The 27,978-nt window shown below is 40.0% G+C and overlaps 1 protein-coding gene across 1 annotated transcript in view; it reads right to left on the reverse strand.

The window, feature by feature from the left end:
- BMP2K (BMP2 inducible kinase) overlaps positions 1-21,542 on the reverse strand; it is a 111,857-nt gene extending 90,315 nt beyond the window's left edge. Inside the window, 1 exon segment of the mRNA XM_087826769.1 lies at positions 21,319-21,542. Within this exon segment, the coding sequence (XP_087682895.1) occupies positions 21,319-21,490 (172 nt within the window). The 5' untranslated portion in view covers positions 21,491-21,542.
- Positions 21,543-27,978: the final 6,436 nt, after the last annotated feature.

The following is a 27,978-nucleotide window of genomic DNA, read 5'->3' on the forward strand; positions in this document are numbered from 1 at the left end:
AAATAAAGATTTTTCAGGCTAACAAAATAACCTTCACTAAAGGAACTTCAAAGGAAGAAGGCATCAGAATGAAAGCAACTGAACCTAGATGAAAGGTCTGACATGAGACAGAATGAACAAAGATGATAACTATTAATCACTGACTTATGAAACAATAAGCATAATATCTAATTTGTGAATTAAAGAAAAATATAGACGTAAAATCCTGGACAATAATATCATAAATCAGGAGGAGAGAACTATGGTGACTGGAGTTAGAGCATTCTATGCTTCTTGTAATATTTGTGAGGCATATAGATATTAACTTCAGTCTTAAGTTAACCAGTGAAACTACAGAGCATAAAGTATGTAACTTCCAATTAATGGAGGAGAAAAATGAAATGAAGGAAAGAGAACCTTAACTGGTCCAAAGCAAAAGAAGAAAAAAAATTTGTTAAGATAATTGGCAAGCATTATTTGAAAAGATTGAAGAGGAGTCACAGGCAAAAGCAGGAGACAAATTAGAAAGGTATTTCAGTATGAAATAAAAAAGGTCTCAAAGGCTACATGATGAAGATCATTAAAATAAGAGGTTAATCCGGCCAGAATGGCTCAGCGGTTGAGCACCGACCTATGATCCAGGAGATGGAGGTTTGATTCCCAGTCAGGGCACATGCCCAGGTTGCGGGCTCGACCCCCAGCAGGAGCCATGCAGGAGGCAGCCTATCAATGACTCTCATCATTGATGTTTCTAACTCTCTCCCTCTTTCCCTCTCCCTTCCTCTCTGAAATTAATAAAGACTTTTTTTTAATAAATAAATAAGAGGTGAGAGGGACTAGGTAAGGATGAAGAACTTTTGCCTTATGTATACTGTTGGATTATTTTATAGCAAAAAGTTATTTCTCTATTACTTGTGACATTTACAAACACACACACACACACACACACACACACACACACACACCCCCCACACACACACACTCTCTAAAAGTTACTTCAATGGTCCAGGCAATAGATAACATTCACAGAAAGGTGACAAACTATGTGTGAGCTCTCCTTTCAACTAAGACAGGTAAGTCATTAATTTGGTGAGAAACTCAGATTTTTAAAAGTTTTAAAATGTATTTTAATAGTTTGATATCACATCTATAACAGAGGCAAGGAAGCCTGAACTACAGAAAGATTTGGGGAATTTGAGACTGTGAATACATCCATTGCATAGGCAGACTGTGGCAGAATAAATAACAAGTAAAGCACCAACGCTAGGCAAAGAAAAAATTGCTTGGTGAGCATTATGAAATATTCTAACTCCATCTTAAAATATTTTGGACAACCATATTTTAGAAACTTAAAGAAAATTTGTTTTTCAAAACATCTGAAATACAGAGGTTTACTAAGTTTTTAAATATATTCACCCTCCAAAAACAATTTAGTGTGTATTACATTTAGATACTTCTTATATAAGCAAGGCAATTCAAGCTAAAGTCCATTAACAAATGAGTTCTTTGCCATTTTTTAATTTTAGATATTTACTTTATAATACAAATTATATTTTTATTAAATAAAAACAGCTCTATTTCAAAGTTTTGAAGACAGCTGTAGTTCAAGTCATTCCAATTTAAAATATTAACATGAAATGACCAGAGGAAAAAGCAAAACCCGTTTTTTACAATACACAGAATTTAGGTTAACTTGATACTAAATTTGCATTCATAACTAGTACTTAGTTCATTTAAGCAGTAAAAATCACACCCAACAGCCTATGGTTAGCAAACAAAAACCACTAAAAACTGTACTACTAATATGTACATGAGGAAGTTAGGAAGCATGGTAATTCTACATCATCTGATCCACGTTAGATAAACCTTTTCTAAGTTACAAAGGATATAGAGTGTACTGCAGGGGATATGTTAACTCCTCGTGGCACTATCCTTTGTCACTACACTGGCTCTAACATGCCCATGCCTACGCATGCACTTTGTATAACAATCTCAAATGTGCCAAGCAAACACAGTGTCTCCTGTAATTACTTCAGGAGGGGGAGGAGGGGACTACTGAGAAAAATCGCAGCACAGAGCCAAAGTTATCAGCAAAGAACCAGTATCTATTACTTCAAGGCCTGATACCAAAACCTTGGCTCAGAAAACAGATGCATATTTAAACATTCTGTGTAAGTCTAAGCAAAGCACACTCTACAGTGTTTCAAATCCATTTATCTTGATGTCACAAAATAGAAACAAGACACAAACTCAAAGAATAGCTTGTGTAATTTGTCCTTCTCAGAGACGGCTCAAGTCTCTTTTCTGATGACTTAGGCCTGTCAGGCAGAGCACAGCACATCCTTCGCACCATCCTCCACCACTCCCTGGGCTTAACGCTCCATTGACTAAACACAGTCTATCCTATTAACGGAAAACCATCCAGTATTACCACCTAACTTAGCCCTTTACAACCACTTGTCCAGCCCCCTGGTTAAATGGCTGAGTCTGCTTTCAGCCTAAGGTGACCCGCAGGGACCTCCAACCCCAACGGAACCACCTTGAGGGCTGAGGAGGAATCGTCTTGGCACACCTATAACCCATCTGTGGTACCACGGGTATGTCCACGGAACACCAGTAGGGAAGAACTTGGCTAAACTCTTCTGATACTCAAAGATAAGACTAAAATACAAAACTGTGAATATCATATTTTAATTGTAAACATCATAGGAAACCAAGGAGTATACTATAAATGCAATTTTTCTGAAATCTTCTGCAGTATTTGTATTTTCCTGAGGAAAGGGTCTATATAACTTTCACTAGATCCTCAAAGAAATATGCAATCCAAAAAAAAATTATTTTACTACTTTTATTGGAATATGCAACAAAAAGAACTTTCTCCACACTCTGGCCCTCTGCGTCCTCCTAAAGCTGCCCATGTAGCTGCTTCTCAGGGTACCTGACTTTTCTTGGCCTCAGACTCCTTCTCCGCAAAATGGAAATCATGCTGTTGCCGTCTACTTAAGAACTATCGAACACATTAAACTTGGCAATGAGGAGAAAGTTCCCTAGACAACTAGATGTCTCTAATCAAAATATGTCAATGTAAACTAAGTTAATAATGGTTTATCATTAATATTTTATCTGCTAGAATGGTGTATAAAGACATTTAAAATTTCATATAGAATTACCATATTTTATATTTAAAAAAATAAGAAAAAAGAAAACCCAAGCTCTGACACATCCAGACTTTGGTTCTCATTCAGCTTGTGGGTCTTTAAGACATGAAGGTTTATATTAGAATATACTTTACTTGAATGAGCTAACAGTAGCTATGTGCACTTGCTGGCTAGTAACGACTACAATGAAACTCCTGGGTAAGAGAACTTCAGGTACCCACTAGAACTTTGTTAAAAATAGTGTGCACCTGCCCTGGCCAGTTGGCTGTGCTTAGAGTGCCGGCCCACGGACTGAAGGGTCCAGGTTTGATTCTGACCCAGGGCAGGTACCTTGGGTTGCAGGCTCCATCCCTGGCCCCAGGCGGGGCACATGCGTGAGGGAACCAATCCATGTGTGTCTCTCACACCAATGTGTCTCTCTCTACACCCCCTTTCCACTCTCTCTGAGGAGGAGCAATGGAAAAAATAAAAATACTGTGCACCTGACGTTATCTATTCAGAGACTGAGGACAGTCACACCTTTGAAAGAACATGATCATAACTTTTTTAACAACAAATTGTTTCCAGAGTGGAATAACTTATAGAAATGCAATACAAAGAAAACTAAAAAAAGAAAAAGTTTTTTTTCTCCCTTGGTGAAGCTTTATATATGTTAACATTTATAAAATTATTCCCATGACCTAAAAATTACTTAATGGACTTTGACCCTAAAAAACCCAGGTAATAAAGTGAGCCTTAGAAACAGTTAAGTTTCTCACCAACACCCAAGCAGATACTATGTCCCCTTTTCCTTTGTTTCTTTCAACTAAAATCTTACCAGGTTTCCTGTAATTCTCACATTTAAGACTTCAATGTTTTTCTCTACTGGCCTGACTTACCTGCGTTTAAGGAAACTATAGTTATTTAAAAACATACGAGATTGCTAGACCTTCCTAGAGTCTATGTCTTTTTATCTTCAATTCCTAAGGCCTAAGTGGTAACATAATAAGAATATATTCCTAATTAAAGGCAAATGATCATCTTCCAAAATCATGGTACTTAAAATAAAAATTTTTTTTGCACTGCTGAAAAAGTCAACCCATTTACAATACAATACAAAGCAGATGGGATCAAGCTTATAAAGTTGCAGGACCCAAATGAAGAGAAACTTCAGAGAAACGTAAAAGATTTTAATAAAATGGAGAGACATGCTATGTTCCTGGAAAAGAATACTCAATACTGTCAAATCCCCCCCTCAAATCCCAAATTAACAGTTTTCATGTTATGCCAATCAAAATCCCAACACTGCAGAATTACAAGAACCTTTCTCTAAATTTAGGATTCAATCTCTGGGATTTAAGTCCAGGAGCCTGTTCAATCAGTACACCCAGGTGAAATTTAAGAACACTTTCATTAGTTCTGCTATCTATTAATGATCAATCTGAACACCATAAGCAAAGCAAATACTCATCATGAACTATTCTGATCACCTCTGGGGGTATTTTTTCTCTCCCTCTTTGGAGAATAGCTTAAGGAGAATGTGACCTGTGGGAAGAGCAGCACTGGCATCACCTGAAAGCTTGCTGGTAATGCAGAACTTCAGACCCCAGCCTCAGTACATACGTACTGAATCAGAATCTACTTTAATAAATCCCCAGGTCAGATTCATATACTTAGAGCTTGAGAAGCAGTGTGTTAAAGAATAAGACTCTCCAGAATTACAATGTTTAGAAAAGTTAATACATGTAAAACAAACCAGCTATTCAAGTAAAGGGGCAAACATATTCCTCTGGAACTTCCCTGCTCCACCACCAGCCCTTGGGTCCCCTCATCACACTCTCATTCATAACACTGAAATGAAATCACTAATTTTGACTTTCCTTTATTTTCTGTCACAATACCTATTCTCTTCCTTTATCCCATTTTCTTTCCTACAGTGGAAAAGTCATATTTTAGAATGAATGTTTTTGGTGGTTTTTTGGCAGAACTGAAAATGACTACATATTAACTCAGTTCTCTAATACTACTTTTTTCTCCCCTTCTTATCTCAAAACTCCTCCATTCCTAAATTCAAAGCCTGGATATTTAGGTCTCAGTCATCTCTCACCCTTATCACCAGAATATAGGGTTTCAAAAGTATTAGATTTTAGCCAATTTTTATACATTGCAATTAAATTTGTTTTTTCTTCATAAACTCAGTAGTATGCTACCCTCTCCTTGGGACAACTGGCCTTACAACTATTAAGTACAATAACCTACACCTTCGACTTTTACAAGTCCTGCTCAATGTCTTGTACTCTGAAACTCTATAGCCCATCACCTGCTTTCCCAGATGCCTGTAAAGCTCTCTTTACCCAATTACCATGCTCGTGCATCTGACCCAAACTAACTAGCCAACCATCAGGTGGCAGCTCTTCCTATACTCTTTTTTTCCAACAAATTTTAATAAGTGGCTGTGCTGGCCTCTGGAACACATTTTAAGTAGGACACTGTATGTGTGCGTTCACAGTCTTTCTGGGGAGAAAGACAAAAATAAGTTATGGCACACTGTGATGAACTCTATGGGCAATATAACTGAAGTAAAAGGGTTGTAATAAAAAAACTATGGTTGGAATACCCTCATCGAGCGTTCTCTCTTCACTTACATGGGCCATGAAATTTCATTGTTTTAGGAAGCCTTTCTTGATGAGAACTGACAACATAAGTCGAAAATGTATTACCTAAACAGTATCACAAACCTAATTCAACTAAACATGCAACCAGCTAATTCACATATCCTCTAATTCAGTGGTTTATTTACATAATCCCACTTAGGATTAGAGATAAATAGTAAGCAAGCATCCCATAACTTCATCTTTGGAATGTATTAACTTTAGCACATGCTTAGTATTTCATTTTCAACCTCTACGAATGCTCAAATTTAAAAATTCACTCACGTGATCAGGTTCCCATCATGAAGTGTATGGAAGCCTAATTCAGTAGTGAATTGTGTTCTGACATTTTCTTCAGTATTCAGAGCATTTTCCTACAGAAACAACCCTACATGTGATAATTAGACTCTCAGGTCAACTCGCAGTCTAGTACTGATAGTACTGTAACAGCTAATGTCTCTCTATAAAAACATTTCTGTGGGAGCATTTATTCAGGGTCCAATTTGAGAAGCCAAGCATGCATCTCACTCCACTGCTAGCACCACAGGTTTTGCCCAGCCTACCTACCTGAGAAGGGGGCTCCCCAGATCCAAGCCACCAGCAGTGCCAAAGTAACTATAAGCAACAACTGAGATGTGTGGCCTACAAATTCTACAGCAGTTCCTAACTTTTCTTTTTTCATGTGTACCTTGGAGAATATGCTGAAAGCCATAAGCCCTCTTCCAAGAAAAAAGCACATGCCTGTCTATGAACCTCAGATGAACAGCCCCAATTGCGAAGTGTAGGTCCACAAAGTAAACCATACACTATAATCTAGTATTGTCCAACATATGTCCAATATAATGTGAGCTACATATGTAATTTTAAATTTTCTAGTAGCTACATTCAAAAAATTAAAAACAGTGAATATTAATAATACATTTAACCCAAAAGATCCAAAATACTATTATTTCAACATGTAATCAACATTGTAAAAATATTAGTGAGATCTTTTACATTTTTTTCATATTGAGGCTTTAAAATCCCAAATACATTTTATACTTATACATTTCAATTCAGACTAGCCACATTTCAAGTTGTAGCTACATGCTGCTATTGGCTACTGTATTAGACAGTTTTGCTAGACTATACGGTGTATACCCAGCTATTTTTAAGCTCTTTGGACTCAGGATTCCTTTACAGTCCTAAAAATTATTCAAGACCCCAGAGAGCTTTTGCTTATGTGGGTTATATCAATCCATATTTACCATATTAGAAATCAGAACTGAGAATTTAAAAAAATGTTTAATTCACTTAAAATAATGATAAATGCATTGCATGTCAATACAACATCTTTATGAAAAAAGCTGTATTTTTCAAAACAAAGATTTAGAAAGAATGTCACTGTTTTACATTTTTGCAAAGCTCTTTAATATTTGCCCTAGTAGAAGACTGCTGGATTCTCACAGCTACTTTTGCAGTTAATCTCCTCTGTTATTTTGGCTGAATAAAAAGTATATGAAGAAAATCTAGCCTTACACATAACATGCAAAGGAAAGATGAAGGCTATCTTAATAGTCTTTTCAGATAACTATGGATATTCTTCTCTGCTATTAGAGCAAAACATGACAATTAGTACTTTCTTAAACATTAGTTGCAATGTGGTATCTAAAACCACATCACTGAATTTTTTGCACTGTTACATTAAAATCCAATGGTCAGTCTTGTACTTTACATTTGTAACATCATGCATTTGGAAAATATCAGTTCAAGGAGTTTAAAATATCTTCCATTCCATTTTTTTTTTAATATTTGATAATATTATCATCTATCTCCTCAGAGAAGCTTTCGGAAGCTGTCAAGTTCACAATGGCAGATACAAGTTTTCCAAAATTCTACTTTTCTTTTGAAAGCTCATATTCCACCATTAATAACACTGTCAGTTGTTTTCTTTGAAGTGACAGGCTCACTTCATTAAACACCCAGCCAGATATAAATGAATAATCATAGTTCGTCAGTCATCTTTTCAAATAAAACATGGTGTTCCATGAAAAAAAGTAGCTATTTAAGGACACAATACAATCGCCCAAGTGCTTTTCCTCAATTACACTCCCACACCTCATTACGCAGCAAGTGCTTTATGTATACTTCTCATTTCTTCACATATTAAAAAAAAAAAAAAAATGCTTGCAAATGGCCAATAATAAGCACAGGAAAATTCATTTAACGTCACTTATCTTTAGGAAAATCAAATCAAAACTGCAATGATAAACCACTTCACACCCATTAAACGGCTATTACAAAATTTTTTTAAAAAAGAAAATAGCAAGCGTTGGTGAGGACCTGAAGAAACTGGAACCCCTGTACACTGCTCGTGGGAATTTAAGAGTGCAGCTAATATGAAAGACAGTATGGAAGGCCTTCAAAAAATTAAAATAGAAGTATCATATAATCCAACAATTCCACTTCTGGGTATATACATACCAAAAGAAATAAAAGCAGGGACTGAGCAGATATGTGTACACTCATATTCACAGCAGCATTATTCACAATAGCCAAAAGGTGGGAAAAACCTGAATGTGTCCGTAAGATGAATAAACAAAATGTGATATATACATAAATAGAATAATATTCAGACTTAAAAAGAAAATTCCACAACATGGAAAAACCTTGAAAACATTATACTAAGTGAAATAAGCCAGACACATAAGGACAAATGCTATATGATTCCACTTACATGAGTTATTTAGAATAGTCAAATTTATAGAGACAGAAAATCAGGGGCTGGGGATGGGGGGAATGGGGAGTTAGTGGCTAATGGGTACAGAGTTTCAATTTGGAAAGATGAAAAAGTTCTCTTGATGGATAGCACTGATGGTTGCATAACAATGTGAATGTACTTAAACCACTGAACTGTAAACTTAAAAAGTTAAAATGGTTAATGTTATGTTACATATATATTTCCACAATCAAAAAATAAAAATAAAAAAAGACATGTACTTAAGGGCCAAGATTGATAAAAGACTTTTTACTGCTTCATTGAGGACATTCTAATGAAAGCTGAGTTTATGCAACAGTGAAAAATAAGTACAATGGCTACAAACACAGTTTGGTGCCAACTGTCTTGGTTTGTGTTAAGGTACTAGCAGTTTGAACCACTAACCACGACTGCTTTTGAATCACCAGTGCAAACGCCAATACAGCGTAAGAAGCAATTATGTCTTAGGAGTATTGTAAAAATAATTTTGGCCTGATAAATCCCCTCAAAAGGCCTTCAGGTCCCCTCCCCACTGGACCCACAAATCACACTTTGAGAACCATTACTGAAGCCTATTCTTTCAAAAGTCAGTAACAGAAGGAAAAAGATACCAAGGTCACAGAAATTTTATTTTTGCTTTTGTTTGTTTTATCTTTTCAGATGAGAGAAACAAACAGGCTTGTATATTGAGCAGGAATCAGATATAGTAAGTATTAAGGAACAAGTAAGAAACAGAAGAAAATCAAATAAGCTGATGCAGAAAGAACGGGAGCGAGAAGGTAATGAGGGGCACAGCCTCTAAAGCTGGAAATGAGGAGGGAAAGACATTAGAGGTGGATTGGGGGTGGGGGTTGCACTCTAAGTCCTAGGGATGCAATGAACAGCATGGGGGCTATAGTTAATAATACTGTATTATATATTTAAAAGTTTCTAAGACAGTAAATTTTAAAAGTCCTCATCACAAGTAAAAAATTGTAACTATATCCACATATAACTATATCCACATACGATGAATGTTAACTAGACTTACTGTGGCTATCATTTCATAATATAAAGAAATATCAAATTATTATGCTGTACACCAGAAACTAATGTCAATTAGATCTCAATTTTTTAAAAAGTTCTCTATAGCCCAGCCGCCGTGGCTGAGCGGCTGAGCATCGACCTATGATCCAGGAGATTGAGGTTCAATTCCCAGTCAGGGCACATGCCCAGGTTTCGGGCTCGAACCCCAGCAGGAGCCGTGCAGGAGGCAGCCTATCAATGATTCTCTCATCACTGATGTTTCTCTCTCTCTCTCTCCCCTCTTCCTTCCTCTCTGAAATCAATAAAGACATTTTTTAAAAATAAATAAAAAGCTCTCTACTTAGAAAAATACAGATAATAGATAAATGCTTCTTGATAATGGGGATAATTCCATAGTTTAATGATATTTAAAATTTTTCTCTTCTAATACTGTAAAATCATAGATCAATCACCATTCTATTTTAACTTTTTACTTGCATGTGTACAAAAATATGCAACGTGTATCATAGAAGTAATGTCAGGTCATTTTTAAGAAAACTGTTTTAAGATGCCATTGGAATTTATTTTCACTGCAAAGACTAGAAGTTTAGTATTCCAGGTTTAAGTCAAATGCATTTGTACTATGGTCTAATAAAACTCTGAAAGAACCTTGTTTCTTTATTTTAGTTTGACTAAATGTAGCACAAATTTGTTAAATAAAATGCAAAAGGGATTTGGTATTAAAGCACCTCAGACTCCAAGCCTTAATGTTTTCATAACCTTGAACTAGGAACAGAAGAAAGTGAAGAATAGTAACTCAGCTATTTCTCTTCCCCTTTTCGCTTTCCTTCAACCCTACAGGAAGTAGTAGATATTGCTATGCTATATTCAACTGAACAAGCTAAATTAATGTGATTATATGTTTACAGTTCACAAATAAATTATTTCATTTAGAACTGGACCTTTCTAGACTGAGACAACAGATTAATTTGGGGGAAGCTGAAATTTTAAACTTTTTAACATTAATCTTGACATCTTAAACAACTGTAACACATAACTAGATGGTCTTAGGAAAGAGCAAAGTAAGAAAGTTTTAACTCAAAAATGTTTGAGAATCCCCTTTTCATCTCAGACTCCTTAGGCACCCATTAATACTCCAGCTACCTCCAGAAATTAAAGTCCTCTCATCCTTTAAGCCTGCTTGAAGTCCCCACTCCAATCAGGGGCAAATGCCTGTATGTACACACGATCCAATTAAGTGGGAGAAGTGCTAGATTAAATTCGTGCAACATAAATTCTGCCCTCCACAACCAATACTACAGTGTGTCTCTAGGTTCACCCCTTACTCCACTTTCTCATAGTTAAATGAAGGAATTTAACTGGATATTTGCTACAATTATGGGAGATTTAGAGACACTAGAAATTTAAAATAAAGACTGTTGTCCTGGCCGGTGTGGTTCAGTGGTTAAAGCGTGTGCCCACACACCACAGCGTGGCAGGTTTGATTCCTGGTCAAGGCAGATACCTGGGTTGCAGGCTGGATCCCTGGCCAGGTCGGGGATCGTGCAAGAGGCAACTAATGGATGTGTCTCCCTCACATCAATGTTTCTCTCTCTCCCCCTCCTTCCTTCCCACTCTCTCCTTAAAAAAAAAAAAGGAAAAAATTTCCTCAGGTGAGGATTAACAAATATAAAATAAAAACTGTTATTCCAATAATACCAACTCCAATTAATATTTAGAGCATTTTCTGAAAGAAGGCTGAATAGGTCTTACCCTTCATTCAGTCTTGTACACCACCCACTACCCCCATCCCTACCATCCCTATATTTATTCTTCTAAAAAGCAAACAGCAGTAGGATTGACTTCACAATATCCATAATGGCGCATCGCCATTTTTTGAAATACACATAGTCTTTATTAGAAAGACAGCCACTTCTCCAAGATGAGAACAAATTTGAACCTTGAATCTGTAAAGAGGAGCGAATTTTCATGGTAGAAATGTATGGGGCATTAAATTAGTTATATCCAACTTTCAACAGCATGGATGCATTATAGCAATTTGCAAGCTCATTTCCAAAATTCCTATGGACAGGTTACTATCAGCAAAGTGCCATACAAAGACACATTTTTTAAAATCCATAGATTTGCAACATTTCTTAAATTCCTACTTCAGTGAGATGAAAAACATAAAATCCATAAGAGCTTCTTTGGGTTGAAAAAAACAAAAAACAACTATCACTTTGGACTGAGATCCGTAGAACTTTTCCTTTGGATTGTATAAACAATATTTTGCTGAAAGATAAAAAATTAAACATTTAACAATCTAGTTAACTATTCACTAGGATTCAAATTGGGCTAGTTTTAAACAAGAATCTATCTACATTACTGTATACACTACCAGTTAATTATCTTACCAACTTCAGTTACTGATCACTCATTAAAAGCCGATGCAAAGCTGGGCATACACAAAACCTACTTCTGGAAAACTAGCTCAAAATCTATGTCCTACTGAGTAGCTTTTTTTTTTTTTTTTTTTTTTTGTATACAAAGGATAGACCATTAACATTCAGTAGGAGAGATTCTGTTATGCAGCCCAGAAAATGAAAAAGTGGGTCATGGCCAGTAATGCACAATCCCACTCCCTAGAAAAACAGTCCTCACAACATTCACTAAGTGAAATATTTTACTGTACTATGTGTACGTCATTTTAGTACTATCTTAATGATTCCAGAATGAATAGTAAAATCTAGACTAAGTACTGACAATCTCATTCAAAAGAAAATACTTAAGTATGTAAAAAGGTCTAGCCAATGACCCAACCACAAAAAAAATTAAGGAAAATAAGTAAACACAGTATTTGGGCAGGGGAAGTGGTGTGATGGAAGCCTCTCTTCCAGAAAACCAAAGAATAAATAGAAGAATGTTGCGGGTGACGATAATTACTTAACAAAACTGCACAGACTTAATTTGCTACCCTCTTACAGGGTAATTTGCCAGGCTTACAGATTTCCTTATGTAAAAGAAAATTCAGTATCTCCCTACCTAGAAAATGAGCACCTCCAATATCACACAGACTAGTCAGAGGGGTCCTCCAAAGTAATAGTCACATGTTTCCTTCCTCCAGCCATGAAGGAGATGAGATCCCCTTCTTCTTAATCTCTCATTCTCTTAGATACCAGTTGTCCCATTAAGCCTTGGTACTGTCAGCCACTCACAAGAAAGCCATGGCCAGTTGTACATTTCCAATATTGTTACTTTCTTAAGATTAGATACTCAGAGCATATACTTTTAGACTTGTTCAGCCTGCTCTCTGTTCCACAGCAGTGGCTTTCTTTAAAGATTATATAAATCAAGGGAACTCAGGCTAGAACATTTTTGAGAGTTATACCTAATAAGAAGAGCAATGCAGTGCCCATAAAACAAAGATGTATTATCTGTATAATCATAACAGAAATGAAACAGGCTAGGAATCAAAAAATAATTCTCGTAATATTTTTTCACCCATCTAGATAATACCACACCTACATTATCATCAAATATCACTACTGTTATTTTAGTTTTTATAAACTAAACAAAACTTGAAAAACAGGGCAAACCTGTCCTAAATATCAACTGAACAGTTGGATATGTCAAAAATAGTTGTTATCCAGTTGTTTCATCGTAAAAGCGGACCTCCGACTGCTTTCCAATTCAAAACTCAATCTCTTACAAATGTGCTGAATACCTATCAAGTGCAGCACTGCAAGAGGTAAAAGATGAATATAAGCCAAACCTTAACGGAGCTTTTAATCTTGCAGAAGAGGAAACTTTTTATTGGATATTTTACTGGAATAGAACAAAGCTGTGTAAAATAAATGCAATATGAGTAACAGTTGCTACACTAGACATCAAAGGAAGGCATAATTACACTCATTTGGTTGCTAACAGGGTTTCACGGAAAAAATAAAGATTGCAAGAAAGTAACTATTTTAAATGTATCCTGCAAGGTCCAATTTCAACACAGCTGGGGCAGGATACTGCACTCTAGGCAAACGTAACAATATAAACTGAAAAATGGGAATGAGAAAGCATAAGAGAAGTGCAGAGAATATCAAGTACATATACAGAAATATACATATAGGATTGGAGTGAGAGATTAAGGATGGAGTGGTGGGTCAGGGTCACAATGCAGAGGGCCTTGAATCCCAAGTAATGAGTTTGTATTTCACTTGGACAGGCAAATAAGAGGGTGACATGTTAGAGGTCCATTTCAGGAAGAATAAGCTAGAAGGAATACAAGACTTGATTTGGTGACTAAAGAGCCTTACAGGAGAAGAGTCCACATGAGAATGTAATTCTCAGAGAAGTGTTAAGCACCCAAACCAGAGCTGACAGCACTGGAAACAAAAGTAATTCTTCACATATATCATCATGGGTAAGCACTCTATCCATAAACTCACTCAGAAAATATTTCCATAACTCTTCTTTATATATTCTTTCCAAATAAAAATTTGAAAAACAAGAAAGTATCTTACTTCCAGGTATCCTCCAAATTACATATATGAGTCATGTGGAGAACACAAATTAAGTGACAAAAAAGCAATAAAGGTGGCATATCCTTTGAAACCAAACAGTACTCTGAAATGCCACACAATTTTATTTGAGCGCTCATCCCCATATCTCAAGGGGTACCACACAAGGCAACTTCTTCGAAAAAACTTGTTCCCAATGATTAAGAAATAACTTTATACTGTGGGTTAAAAAATATATTGCTAATCCATAGTGAAGCTTGTTAAAGAACTCCAATGCACAGTAATCAAACACAATCCTTCCAATATGGTCCCAGTCTTAAAACTTCATCTTCATCCCTCCCCCTTCTCCATGCGCCTCTTCCATCAGAAGGAAAGCTCAGAATAAGTTTTATAGGCAGAATCAGAAAATGCTAGAAAAAGATGTTAGATTCGTCTTTATCCTAGTTTTTTTCTTGAGGAAACTGGGATCAATATGTCACAACTCAAGTTAGTGGCAGAACTAGGATCAGCAGCTGGCCCAACTCAAAGTTTTGCCTTTTCTTTTAAAAGTTGACTCCAAGAAGGCACCATTTCAAAGATTTAATAAAATGTTAAAATAAACAAACTAGTAGTGACAATTGTTTTATATTTTTAAATAATATCTATTGCAAAATATCTCCCTAAATGCTACATCCCTAACTATGCCCTTAGTGTTATGGAAATTCTATGAGACCAGGACAAACTAGAAATTCCAAAAACAAAATCTCTGTGGAAAGACCCAACTACCACTTTCCTGCAGAGAGACATGAAACTGTTAGCAGAAATGTGCTGACTGACCCTATCTGTAAAGATGACACACAGAGAGAATCTCCAAATTAACTAAGTGCCCAACTATGCAAAACAGCTCAGTCATTAACCACTCAACTTCCCAAAACTTAGTCCCTAAAAATAGTAGTAGGCTTGTGGGTAGATGAATGGTTCAGTTCTCTGTACGGATACAGTATAAAACCAAGGAATAAGCTCTCTCAACCCCTTGCAGATGAAACCTTATGCAGCTTTGAAATTGCCCTTCTGAACTCTTAATTTCAGAATTCCAAGTCAAGGCTTTAATAATTTTGATAGCTACCAAATGTGTTCTAATAAGTATATTTCTCACCAAAAAATGGGAGAGAAGGCGTGAAAGAGAACCAAGATAATATACAAGATTAATAAAGAACATTAAAGAAGACGAGACTCAATGTAAGGACAGACAGTCAATTCTACCTTCTAGCATGTTCCTTAATTCTAAGGGCATCAAAGACCATTTCAAGTTTTCCCTTCTGTGGACCCTAGAATGGAAAGACACTAACAACTATTAATTTATTTCCACAATTTTTAAAATGGTCAAAGACAACTTTTCCACTCCTCAGCATGAGAATGTCGGTATTAACCACACAAAGTTGACTATAGCTAAAAGCAAGAAATTTGGCATGGTAGTGAAATTTAGCACTTTTACTGGAGATAAATGTATAATTTCCACTACATTTCTCTGAAATAGTAAAAATTGAGAATTTCAGCACTACAATCCTGTCCTTGAATAAAACTGCCACCTCTATACATATATCAGTAGACAATCAAACGGACAACGTAGGTGCTATCCCTACTATAACATAAACAACCCAAAAGAAAAGCATGTCGATTATGTAATGTCCTTTGCTACCAATTACCTTCCATTTTATTATGAAAGCATATGCTGCTTTCAATGTCAGAATTCTATATAGCTGATTGAAACAAAATTTTTGTGGGGCTGACTGTTATATAATAATTATATAATTAAAATTATGCTGATGTCTTATAAATATAAATGTGATATTTAATACAGAACAAATGTAATACCTAACCTAAAAGCAAGTGACTACAACTCCAGAATCAGATTTCACCAAAAACTTACAACCAAATCTGAACCTAAAATTGATCCATATTTATTGAGAGATTTGGCATACACAGGTAGGCACACATTATTTTGTTAATATCACACATTATCTATCCATCTTAATCTTCATGATAGATATTAACTCCATTATGTAGAAAAAGAAACTGTTTTTTGAGAATTTAATTCAACATCAATCCTCTGCCAGGGCTTTAAATAACAGCCATATGCTCACTAAGCAGAAGTACTTGTCCCTAAGCCCAGACACCTTTGCTGAGCACCAGACCATATACTCAACTTCCCACTTGCCATTAACTCTCAGGTATCTCAACTAAACATGTCTGAACTACTAGATATCCTCCAAAAACTGTTCCTTCTTCTCCCCTCTTCCCATCTCGGCAAATGGTACTTCCATCCAAGAGTTGCATAAGCAAGTCATTGTTCATGCTTCCTACAACACCCCCACCCTCCAACCCACCACACATTCTCATTCAAGCATTATAACATTCATTTCCATCCGCATTCCCATCTTAATCACCTAATTTGTACAGCAATAGCCATGATCTCATGAAAATACAAATCAGAGCATGTCACTGTCCTAATTTAAATCTTTCAGTAGCTTCCCATCAAATTTTAAGACAAAATCTAAAATCTTCAAGTGGGATAAAAAGACCTGGATCGTGGTCACCTCCCCAACATCATCTTGGGTCAATCTTCCACGTGATACATTTACTGCAGTTCACAGTTCTGGCATATTTCAGTTCCTGAGACTCCTCCCACATGGGACTTTTCATGACATACTCCACACTACCCTCACCTCCACACCTCTGCCTTTACCTCACTTTCCTCAGAGTTCAGATTTCTGCAAAAATGTTTTTAAAGGCTTCCTTTACCCTCTACTATAAGTGAGTCAGCTTTCCTCTCGTGTAATTATCAAAATTGTTAATGACATTAACTTGGTGACTTTTGTTTAACATTTATCTTCCACACTAGACTGTGTTTCTCAAAGCCAGAGAAATACCTGTGTTGTTCTTCGCTGTGTAAATAAAACAGCACGTGGTACAGAGCAGAGCACGGCACACAAAGGCAGTTAGGGAGTAGCAACAGTTGTTGATACTTTTATTCAATCTTCCCCTTCTGTCCTCTCTGAGAACTTTAGCTTACAAGTTACTGGAAAGCCACAGATGATTTCTGCAAATGAGACATACTTAAATCCACCATTTTCCTACTAATTTATATCGAAAATCAAATGTCCTTTACTACTTTCCTGTAAAATTAACAATGAGAACTTATTAACACTTAAGTCTAAATTTGCTCAATCTAAATCGTTAACTCTGAGAGCTACCACATTGTTACAGAACTCTGTAGTAAATTCCTGGTCTCAATTAATGACAGTGCCACCAATCCCCATGCCCAGGTCAGAAAGTCTTACCAACCCAATCCTATTCGAAATACCATTCCTGTCTAGGCCCTGTATAACTTCATGGTTAGATTATCTCAAGAAATTATGGGCAGTGCCCCTGTCTCTACACTAACCAGTTAAGTTCACTTTGTACCAAAAACATTTAGAAAAAAAATGTCTCCTACTCAAGAACCAACTTCTTCCCATTACCAATCAATATTAAATTCCTCTGACTAGCACTGAAGGCCTATGGAGACGTGATAAAAAAGTCAGTACTGTGAACTTGGAAGAGAAACGCTGAACTACATATGCTTGACAATTTGACACTTTCAAACTAAAACGTACGTATGTCTCTATCTCATTTCTATGACCCAAAGTTGAATTTGGTTAGCATTCACTCCTGAAACTAAACTATGTTCGAGAAAAGAAGAACATGAAAATGCCCCATTATAAAATACCAGCCCTCTAAACTTTGAGCAGGAACTAAAAAGGTGCAAATTGTCAGCATTTTCAAACATATGTACTTAACTAGAAAGACGTTATGATAAAAGCATATATTTCAGAAAGGAAACTACTCTGACAGTTTAGATATAACATACAACATAAGTATACGTACCAGACAACCTGTTTATATTTTTAAAAATCAAATATGTATAATATATAAACATACATGTATGTACATTTGCACATAAATACGCACATGTAGTTTATCTTCATTATTTGAGGATTCCATATTTGAAAAGTCACCTACTTGCTAAAATTTATTGTATCTCCAAACTCAACACAATACCCCCAAATCAATACAATGGCACTTTCAAAGTTATTTGCACCCACATGCATAGTGAAAATTTTGAATGAGCCAGCTGGAGTCAAGGTGATGCTGTGCCTTCTGGTTTCAGCTCTCATACTATAAAAAAGTACCCTTTTCAAGATCTATTTAGTGTCATATTTTGCTCATTTTTGTGCTTTTTAAAAAATTTTTTTTGTTAATCCTCACCTGAGGGTATTTTTTTTCCATTGATTTTTTTTGAGAACAGATATTTTTTTTCCATTGATTTTTTTTGAGAACGGAAGGGAGGGAGGGGGTGAAAGAGAGACAGACAGACATCAGTGTGAGAGAAACTCATTGACTGGTTGCCCGTGGCACTCATCCGGGCCAGGGCCAGGGCGCGAACCGGCAACCCAGGTATATACCTACATGACCGGAATCGAACTCAGATCCCTGGGTGTGCAGGACGATCCTCTAACCACTGAGCACCCCCAGTCAGGGCTCATTTTTGTGCTTTTTATTGGTGATTTTATTTTTTAAATGTCTCCCGAGCATAGTGCAGTGCTGTCTAGTGTTCCTAAGCACAAGAAGGCTGTGATGCCCTTTACTAAGAACACACATGCATTAGCCAAGCTTCATTTAGGCATGAATTGCAGTGCTATTGGCCATGAGTTTAATGTTAATCAGTCAACAATACATATTAAATAAGGGTTCTTTTAAACAGAAACACACACAAAACAAGGTTATGTATTGATTGGTTGACAAAAATGTGAAGAGGCTTGCAATACCCTAACCCAGTATGTCACCTAAGAGCAATGGTTCAATATTCGCTAATTCACTGTTTACGGTGACTTTATAGAATATAACTATTGCAAATAATTAGAATAATATATATATACGTGGAGAGAGCGCAAGAGTGCGTGCGCATAAGAATGCATGCGGGCCAGATTTTATGAAGCCTCAAAGACACTGCAAAGATCTTTCTAAGCAATCTATGTTGGCAGTAGAGTAGCAAAAGCACCTCAGGGCACACCACCTACAGGGTCTTGGTCCCTGTGTAAACAAAACTGACTTAAAGCAAAAAATATAAAAATCTACCAAATTTGTTTTTTGGTCTTTGTTTCTGCTCCTTTTCCCACTTAATAGTATACCTCTCCTCAATTCAGGTCCTCTAAACTCTAATGCCTTTTCAGAAGCACTTGCCCTAATCTTATAATCAGGCAAATGTATCTGTCAATTATTGAATGATCATTCTTGAATGTGAACCAGACTTGTGCTTAAACATCCTGCTTAAATTGTGGCATTGCTTACTTGAAAAGAAGAGAGGATATTAAGTATCTGAAATAGGAATAAATTATCAGAAACAAAAAGTAAACCAAATATAATTTTAGTTGTGTATATGCTAAAGAGAGAAGGAATACACAAGGCAAGGAAGCCTAGGCCTCAGCCTCCCCTCCAAGGAAATCTGAAGCCTAGTCCCAGGAGCTGGGGCGCTGGGTAGCAGAGTTCCATCTTCCAAGAGTTTCTTCAACACTTGCTTCCTCCTAGCACTTGATTACAGATTATTTCAAAGAGAAAGGGAAAATCAGTGGAACAACATTAGTGATTGAATTTTAATTTTTTTAGTGTTTGAGCACTCTGCTTCAGAAATTCTTCATTTTTAATTTCATTTCCCAAAATTACTTATTTTGTATTGAAAATGACTTGCTTAGGGTAAAAATGACAGGATATGCTTAGAGCAGAAGCTACAAAACCAAAGTCTAGTTTGATGAAATGTAATGCTTTCTTTCTATTTAATAGAAGACGCATCTGCAATTTAGTGAAATGAAGTGAGTGCAATACTACTCCAATTAGTTAATACAATTCAAAGACAGAAGTATAACATGTGTAGTAACAGCCCTGTCTTCTTAAAACCTACAACTCAATCTAAACCAGCACTTGAAATTCACATACAATAAAGGGCTAGTACATTTTAAAGCACAGTATATCTATCACGATTAATCACTATATTCATTCTTTTGAGAAGCTAAGGATCCTTCTCCCACCTCTCCAAGACTCAGCTAGGATCATTATTAGGGGCATGTTTTGCAAAACAATAACATCCACCTCTAAATAAGTCAACCTTTCTTTCCCCTTAGAATATTTTATAGACAAAAACCTCCAGAGTTTTCTCTTGCACTAATGTGTATAGTTTATGGCACTTTGCAAACAAAAACAAAACCAAGTGGAATCTCAGTCTACGGTCTTCAAACATCATCGTCTTTCGGAGAACCAAACCGACTCTCTTCACATTCCTTCCCTCTTAACCTTGGAACTTATAAGGGCGGTTTATCAACCAATTATTTCCTATGCATTGTTTAACGTACTTTTGTAACATGATTTTGCAATTAAAAACTCAAAGGTCAGTGAAGCATGTCATAAACAAGGGGAAGTATTTTCTACAAGCCAATTATACAAACAATACAAAACTAAAGTGCAGAATCTTTTCTTTTTAAAATGGGGTAAACTTTTTTGTAAGAAGACCTACAACTGCTGACGTAGCCTGCCTGGTAAAGATAACGAAGGACCCAACAGAAAACTTCGCAAGCGCAAGTTAAACCGCTTTCATACCACCTTTTAAAGGACTACCAGAGGGACACGCCGAAAGGGCATGAACAGAAAGATCCCAAATAACAAGATGAAGAGACTTCACGTTTTACCTGCTCGCCCTCAGACACCTACTAACTGAACTGGGGGCAAATGATCGCCTCCAACACACGCACAGGCAGAGATATATTGTTTTCCAACTGATGGCTGAGCAGGAGCAAAACCGGGTCCCGCGCCAGGGGCCCGGGGTCCCGTGCCCGGCGGCGCGGGTGGAGACGAAGGACGAGGCCGGTGCCCGCGCCCGCCGGAGCCGCGGCCGGCAGGGCAGCGCCTCGACCCTGCTGGGGCCGACCCTCCCGTCACCCTCAGGAGCCCGGGCAGAGCCCACATCACTCGCCAGGACGTTTTCTATCTATCTCCTCGCGCCAAGAAGGACTGAAAATGACAAACTCCAAGAGCTGCCAGCGGCAAGGAGCGCCGGCTTCAGAGCGAAATCCCGAGTTACTCCTCAGGAGCCCCGCCGGCCCCAAGGGGACGCAGAGAGCGAGGGAAAGCGAGCCGGGAGCGCGACCAGAGCGGCGGGGACCCGGGAGGCCGCCGCCACACCCAGCCCTGCCTCACCTGCCCGCCCGAGCCCCCCCGGGCACCCGTACCTTCGGCGAGCGACTCCTCCAGGGTGACCTGGTAGCGGCCGACCGCGAACACCCGGACCCCCACGGACGAGCTGCCGGAGCCGGAGCCGGCCCCGGCCCCGCTGGCCGCGCCCGCCGCTCCGCCGCCGCCGCCGCCGCCCTCCGACTTGGGCATTCGAGAGAACTTCTTCATGGTCCCGCCGGCGCGCTGCAGGGCGCTGGGCGCGTGCAAGGGCGAGCGAGGGCGAGTCCCCGGCGCGGCGCGGCGCTGAGGCGGCCGCGAGGGGATGGCGGCCCTCGCCCGCGCGAGCGTCCTGCGTGCCGCGGCCCGCCGAGCCTCACATCCCGCGCGCCACAGCGCACTGCCCCGGCCCGCCGCCCGCTCCGCGGCTCCGCTGCAGCTGCCCGGCTCCCGCAGAGGGCGGCAGGGAGGGCGGGGACTGGGCGGAGCGCTGGGGGGCGGGCCCGAGTGCGGGGGCGAATCCCGAGCCTCGGCGAGTGCCCCGGGCGCCCCCGCCTCTCTGAGCGCCCGGAGCGCGAGCCCGGGAGGAGGGCGTGAGGGAGGGAAATGGAGGAGGGGGCGGGGCGGCCAGCACCTCCTGGGCTGAGCTGGACCTCCCGGGGCGCGCACTGGCACGGCCGCAGCCCCCGCCGCCGCTACAGCCCGGGCCGGACCCACGCCGCCCGCCACTCGCGGCCGTTGGCGGCGCGGCGCCGCAGCCAACGGCTCTCGGAGGCCGGGCGCAGGCGCGTCGCCCGCGCTGCCGGAAGTGACGGTTCCGGCTCTTGTCACGTGGAGGGGCCGGGGGAGGTGATTGTGGGGGTTGAGGGCCGGGAGAGGGCCCGCGTCCTGGGTCTGGGGTCCCGCTGGGAGGGCAGGCCATACCCATGGGACCCCGGCTTCGCGCAGGGAGCCGGCCCGTGAACCGCTGCCCGCGCGCGGCGTGTTGTGTCATCTCCACTAAGCGTTTGTCGCTCTGGGGACTGAAAAATGCCGCCGCCAACTTTGCCCCGGCTGAGGAACTTTCGCTGCCCCGCACCTCAGCCCGTTTTGCCGACCTTCCCCGGAGAAGCTCCTTCCGCTCGCCCACCCCGAGCGCGGGAGGGGGGAGCGGTTCCAGTGACCGGCTCCCGAGGCCGTGTCGCCCGAGCGGGCGCGGGCGCTGGGGAGCGCGGCGCGGGCCGCGGCAGAGGAGCGCTGGGGACGCGCGCGGGCGCCGTGGGCGGCCGCGGGGCGGGCACGCGGGATGTGGAGGCGGGTTCCAGGTCGGCACCTGCGGCCAGGAGAGCCCAAGGGGCTCCCGGGGCCGCCCGGCCGGCTGCGGCAGACGCGGGGCTGCGGGGCCATCCGGCCGCCTAGTCCGTCCTTTGGCGGTTCTGGAGCAGCAGGTTTGGGACGGATCGCTGCAGAACAGGAAATTCACAACTGTGGGGAGCAAGCCCGCATTGGGTTCTCGCCCCCCCCCCCCCCGATTCCTGGAACAAAAAGATTTGCCCACACACACAAAAAAAAAAGGCCCTGTTGCTTCCGTCTCAGGAACCGCGGGAATTTGCGCCTTCGCGCGAAGCAGGCTAAACGAGCGGGGGCTGCGGGCGCGGGGAACGGCCGGCGGGGCCTGTGGGCGGGGAACGGCCGGCGGGGCCTGTGGGCGGGGCCCGCGCCCAGCGCCGCCCCCCCCCGCGCGCTCCGCGAGCACCGCCGCGCCCGGGGCTGCGGGCTCCTGCGAGGCCGTGAGGCCGGTCACTCTTCTAATGTGGCATCGCCCAGATGTTTGAAGTGCCGGCCAAATAACTGGTGCCTGTAGGACTCCCGTACGCACCTTCCACGAACTCTCCCGCCCCATTTCTTTAGCCAACTTTTTAATGAGATACAGGCAGAAACGTTAGGAAATGTGCGGAGGCAAAAATAAAACACGTGGCGCTTCAGCGTCGTCCATTCTTTCCTCCGCTTTGCTGTTTGAGGAGCAACTGTTCCTCCCAACCCCACAGCAGAGCTCTGGATTTAGGCGTTTTTGCCGCATAAGCCGCTGGGCTCAATGTCTTCACCGGGAGACTGACCGTGAAAGCGCGGCCCAGGTCGGGGAAGTGGGTTATACGAGGCCCGGTGACCGACGCGGCGACAGGCGGGGACCGCCGTTCAGAAGCAAGCTGCCCGTTCTTGCCGTGGGGACCCACTGTGGGGTCTCATTCCTACGACGTCCGAATTACGTTTTTTCAGGCAGATTAAGGAGAAACTGAGTCATGTCCTCCAACTCAAAACCAGGACGAGCCCAGCACGCAGTCTGGGCCTCATACAGCGTCTCCTGATCACAAGAATCAGTCTCATATGGTCAGTTTGGAAGCCAATTTACTGTAACTGCTAAGGAAGGAAACTTCTGTGTACCCACAGAGCCTGGTGTCTGACGTGGAGTCCCTGATTAGTTTAAGGCACAGAGACCCCCACACACTCCAAAACTTGGGTAACACCCGGCATTGTGTTCTTTCATTTTTCACCAAGCAGGTAATAAAATTCGAATAGCCTCTGACCTTCACAGAATGTTAGCTGCACAATATTCTATGACGGGTAGTAACAAACATACAACTAATAACCAGAATGCCGAGCATTTATGAAACGCTACTACTGCCAAAAGTTTTTGTTACCTACTATCAAATTGTATCCTTCCAGCAACTTTGTGAGTTAAGAATGCATGTCCTTAAACCAATTTGTAGGCAGAAATTGAGATACTAGGGGCAAACTGTTAATTAGTAGAAAAATTATATTGAGAATTACAGTCGTTTAGTTTTGCACTCATTGTCAGACCGTGGTCATAGAAGAACACCCAATTTGGCTTTCTGATGGGAAATAAAACCTCTAGGAAAAAAACGTATGGATAATGTAAATTATGACCATCTCAAAAACTGTCAAGTAGACCCACAATAAGAACCCAGATATAGAATAGTTTAATAAAGGTAAAATAAAAATTACATTCCAATTTTCAAATGTTTATAGCTGTACTGCTGTAAAAGTAGTTGGGAACTAGCCACATACTGAACTTTTTTTAATTCTGACATTGGTTAATAAAATTATATAGGTTTCAGGTGTACAATTCTATAATACATCATCTGTATATTGTGTTGTGTGTTCACCACCCCAAGTCATGTCTTTCCATCACTATCCCCCTTTTACCCTCTCCTCCCTACTCCACCCCATTTCCCTCTGGTAATGACCTTACTATTGTCTGTCTATGAGGTTTTTAGGGGGTTGTTTGTTTGTTTTTACTTAATCCTTTCATCTTTTTCACCCAGCCCCCCACTCCTTCCCCTCTAACAGCTCTGAGTCTGTTTCTGTTTTGTTTGTTTATTTTGTCATAATGAACTTTTAAAAGACAAATTGCTTCACTTTGCAAGGTTTCATGTTACAGTATTCTGATAAAATCAACAGATCATTATAGCTAACTAAAGAATCCTGAGATCCTTAAACAAGAGGGATTTTGACAATGAGGGAAGGGAAGATTATTATATTTTTATCTTCTACTGGAAAACTATAACCATTCTTGTTACTCTGAGGCCTCACCTATTTTGCACTAAGGTGGCTCTCAAAGACATACATGGAAAGTGAGAAAGAGTGACTGACATTAATCAAACAAAATATATTTATCCTAAAAGGCTTTGTTCAGTGCCATAATTACCTTACAAGTCATCACTTCCAATGCCTGATGAATCATTTTTTCTCGAAAGTCAGTGTTTTCCTTTGATGATGTGCCTTTTATCATTATTAGCCTCATAATGTTTTACTATTAGAAATATTATTGTCCTTGCCTAACATTATTGCTTTATACCGAATTAAATGCCCAAATCTTTGCTTTCCAAAAAAGTAGAAGCCTTAAAGTTCGTTAAAGAATATATGTCTCATTATTAAAACAATTGGCTTTTTATATTACTGATGTTTAAATACTCTATTAGAGTACTCCACATTATCACTATACCTTATAAGTTTTATATACATCTAAGAAAAATCAGCCTCATAGTATGGTTTTAATATGAAGCTGCTCACAAATACTCTTAATTGGAAAAGTAACTCATTTGACATGAAATTTTTTTTATGATAGAATTTTTCCTACAACTTGACCATGCTTATAAAAGACTTCAAGAGGTAAGGTACTTCACCACCAAGAGAGACACTTGGATCCCCCACCAGGTGAATGGGTTCCACCAGGTACACAGCACCTCAGCCTCACCCCTCATGGCAGGGATATCTTTCTGCCTAAAGAAGTTATTTGTCCTAAATTGGGGATTATAATCGCATTCCTAACCTCTGTCCTAATTTCCTTCCTATGGCCAAGGACTACCCTGCTCCCAATTACATTTATCTAAAACTTTAGCAGAGTGTAAAATAAGAACTCATTCTGATTAGGCACCCGTGATGTACCAGAGCTAAAGTGCATTACATGTATAAACTCAGTAAATCTTCATAACAATGCTATCTAGATAGCATTTCAGATTACTATTCCTACTTTGTAGATGAGAGAATACTGATGCACAGAGAAATTAGGTTATGTGACTTGCAACAATGTTCAAAACCAGGTAATATGGCTCATAGCTCATGCTCTTAGCCTCTACACCATGCAGACTTTCCTGGAAACATGCAATAAGTGATATGATAGCTGCAACCTGAAGTAGTAGGGTCCCCTCCTATGCCTTTTGGCCACATCACTCACCTAATAGGAGTGTGCTTCTAGAACTCAGGGAACCTTATAATAAGTGAGAATTTCTTTTCATTCTGATTAACCAGGTGTTGTTTTTTTAAACTTGACAAATACTTGCTGAATATCTACAATGGGTAGATATTCTGTGAACTGAGGTGGTGACTGGGCAAGGAAAAGTTGCATAAGGAATCAGGGATTCAACAAGTTTATATTCTTTGGGGAGGAGATACAAGTATGTATACAACTATATAATAAAGTCAGAGGGAAGACTGAGAGTGGAGATAGAGTTGACTGTAAGCTCTGTACAGAAGTGATGAGCTCTGAAGTTATGCTATTATTGTATGTTGCCTTCAAACCTCCTGGCAGTATGGTTGGTGTTAGGAGCTTAGAAACTTCTGGGGACAGAAAAGCAGCTTTTCTGGATTTGGAAGCAGGTTAGCAGTTCCCATGGAAAAGTCCTGAATTCTGTCTCAGTGTGCTGAACTCTATACTTCCATAACATTCACATATATCCACATGCAAAATGCTATGCGAGTTACTGTAGAGGGACAAAGAGAAGGAAGGATTGCAGCTAAGTTCAGCTTCTATTTCAACCATTTATCAAAATTCACATCCTCTTTTACTCAGACTTCTGCCAACTGTGATAGAGACTATTTATTTAACATGTACAATGTGCTAGACAGGGTGTGAACCAATGCACAATAGAGCCCATGTGGTATGGTTAAGAATCATGGAATTTCAGAGCTAGAAGTTCATATAATCAAACAGAGCAACTGAAAGAGGAACAGTAGAAAGAAACATTCATTAAGTATCTATGTGAATATTATGTTCAACACAGTATATATGTTATTTTAACTTCTAACAACGAAAGTGGATATTATTATCTATGACTTAGAGCTCTCTCACTCCAGCCACCCTGAGTCATTTTCATTTCTTACCAAGCTGTTTCAGGCCCCAGCGCTCAAGTTAGAATGTCTTGTTCTTGCTCACAGTCACCTGACTCAGTGGGTGACTACATGGAACTCTAGGGCCACGTCCCTTGTGAAAGCTTTCCTGACCTCTGCTATCTGCCAGACCTGGATACAATGGACTCGTTTGTACCCCACACTGTGCTTCACAGAGTTCCAGAGCTACACTTATCACTGAATTATAAGGCTTCCTTACATGCCTGTCTCCCAGTATTGCATTGTAAGAGTTTTTAAGGGAAGGGACCATGTCACATTGTTTTCTTAAAACCCAGTGCCAAGCAACCTGCTTGACATACAGTGAGTACTAAATAAATGAATGAATAACTTAGCCCAAAATCCAATAAGTGGTAGAGTTGGAGGGTTGAGACCAAGCTCAAATTTCAGATGTGTTTGAAATCTCAAACTTCCTAGCCTACCAGCACCTGAGTGTTGGAGATCTTTAAAGTAGGAAGAATATGTTTACTGATTTATTTTGTTTTTGGTGCTGGTGCTGGTTTTATGTTTTTTTGAAGTGGGAGCTGAGAGGTGACATGATCTATGAGTATTCAATATACAGTAAATGCCAATCACAGTGATGGACATATAGTAGGTGATCAAGAACTATCAGCTCCCCTCCTCTTTTCCTATATCATTTTGTTCAAAATTATACTTGAAGTGAGAGCTGGGACCCAAATAACTCAACCATGCTACCCTTTCATCACAGGTGCTGCTTCACCGATATAATCTATTGATCCTTATTTGAGGTGGGTCTTAGGCTTCTTCGCATTTATCATTTATTTTAATTTTTCTGTTTTGCAAGGCTTTAGACTACGGTTGTAGTAGAGGACAATATAGGCAGACTCGGAGCAGAAAGGGCCTTTACCTGCCTGAAACCTTCAGGACAGTAAGAAGCATGACTTCTTTATCTCTGTATATGCCAATCTCCTAGCAACTGCTTAATAAAGATCTGTGGAACTCAAGTACATTGGCCAACTTAAACCTGGATGGTTTCCTGGATCTTTGAGGACTGTCTTCAGGGAAGAAATACA

Source organism: Miniopterus natalensis, chromosome 1 (assembly GCF_054644295.1).
Source record: "Miniopterus natalensis isolate mMinNat1 chromosome 1, mMinNat1.hap1, whole genome shotgun sequence".
Classification (NCBI taxonomy): Eukaryota; Metazoa; Chordata; class Mammalia; order Chiroptera; family Miniopteridae; genus Miniopterus; species Miniopterus natalensis.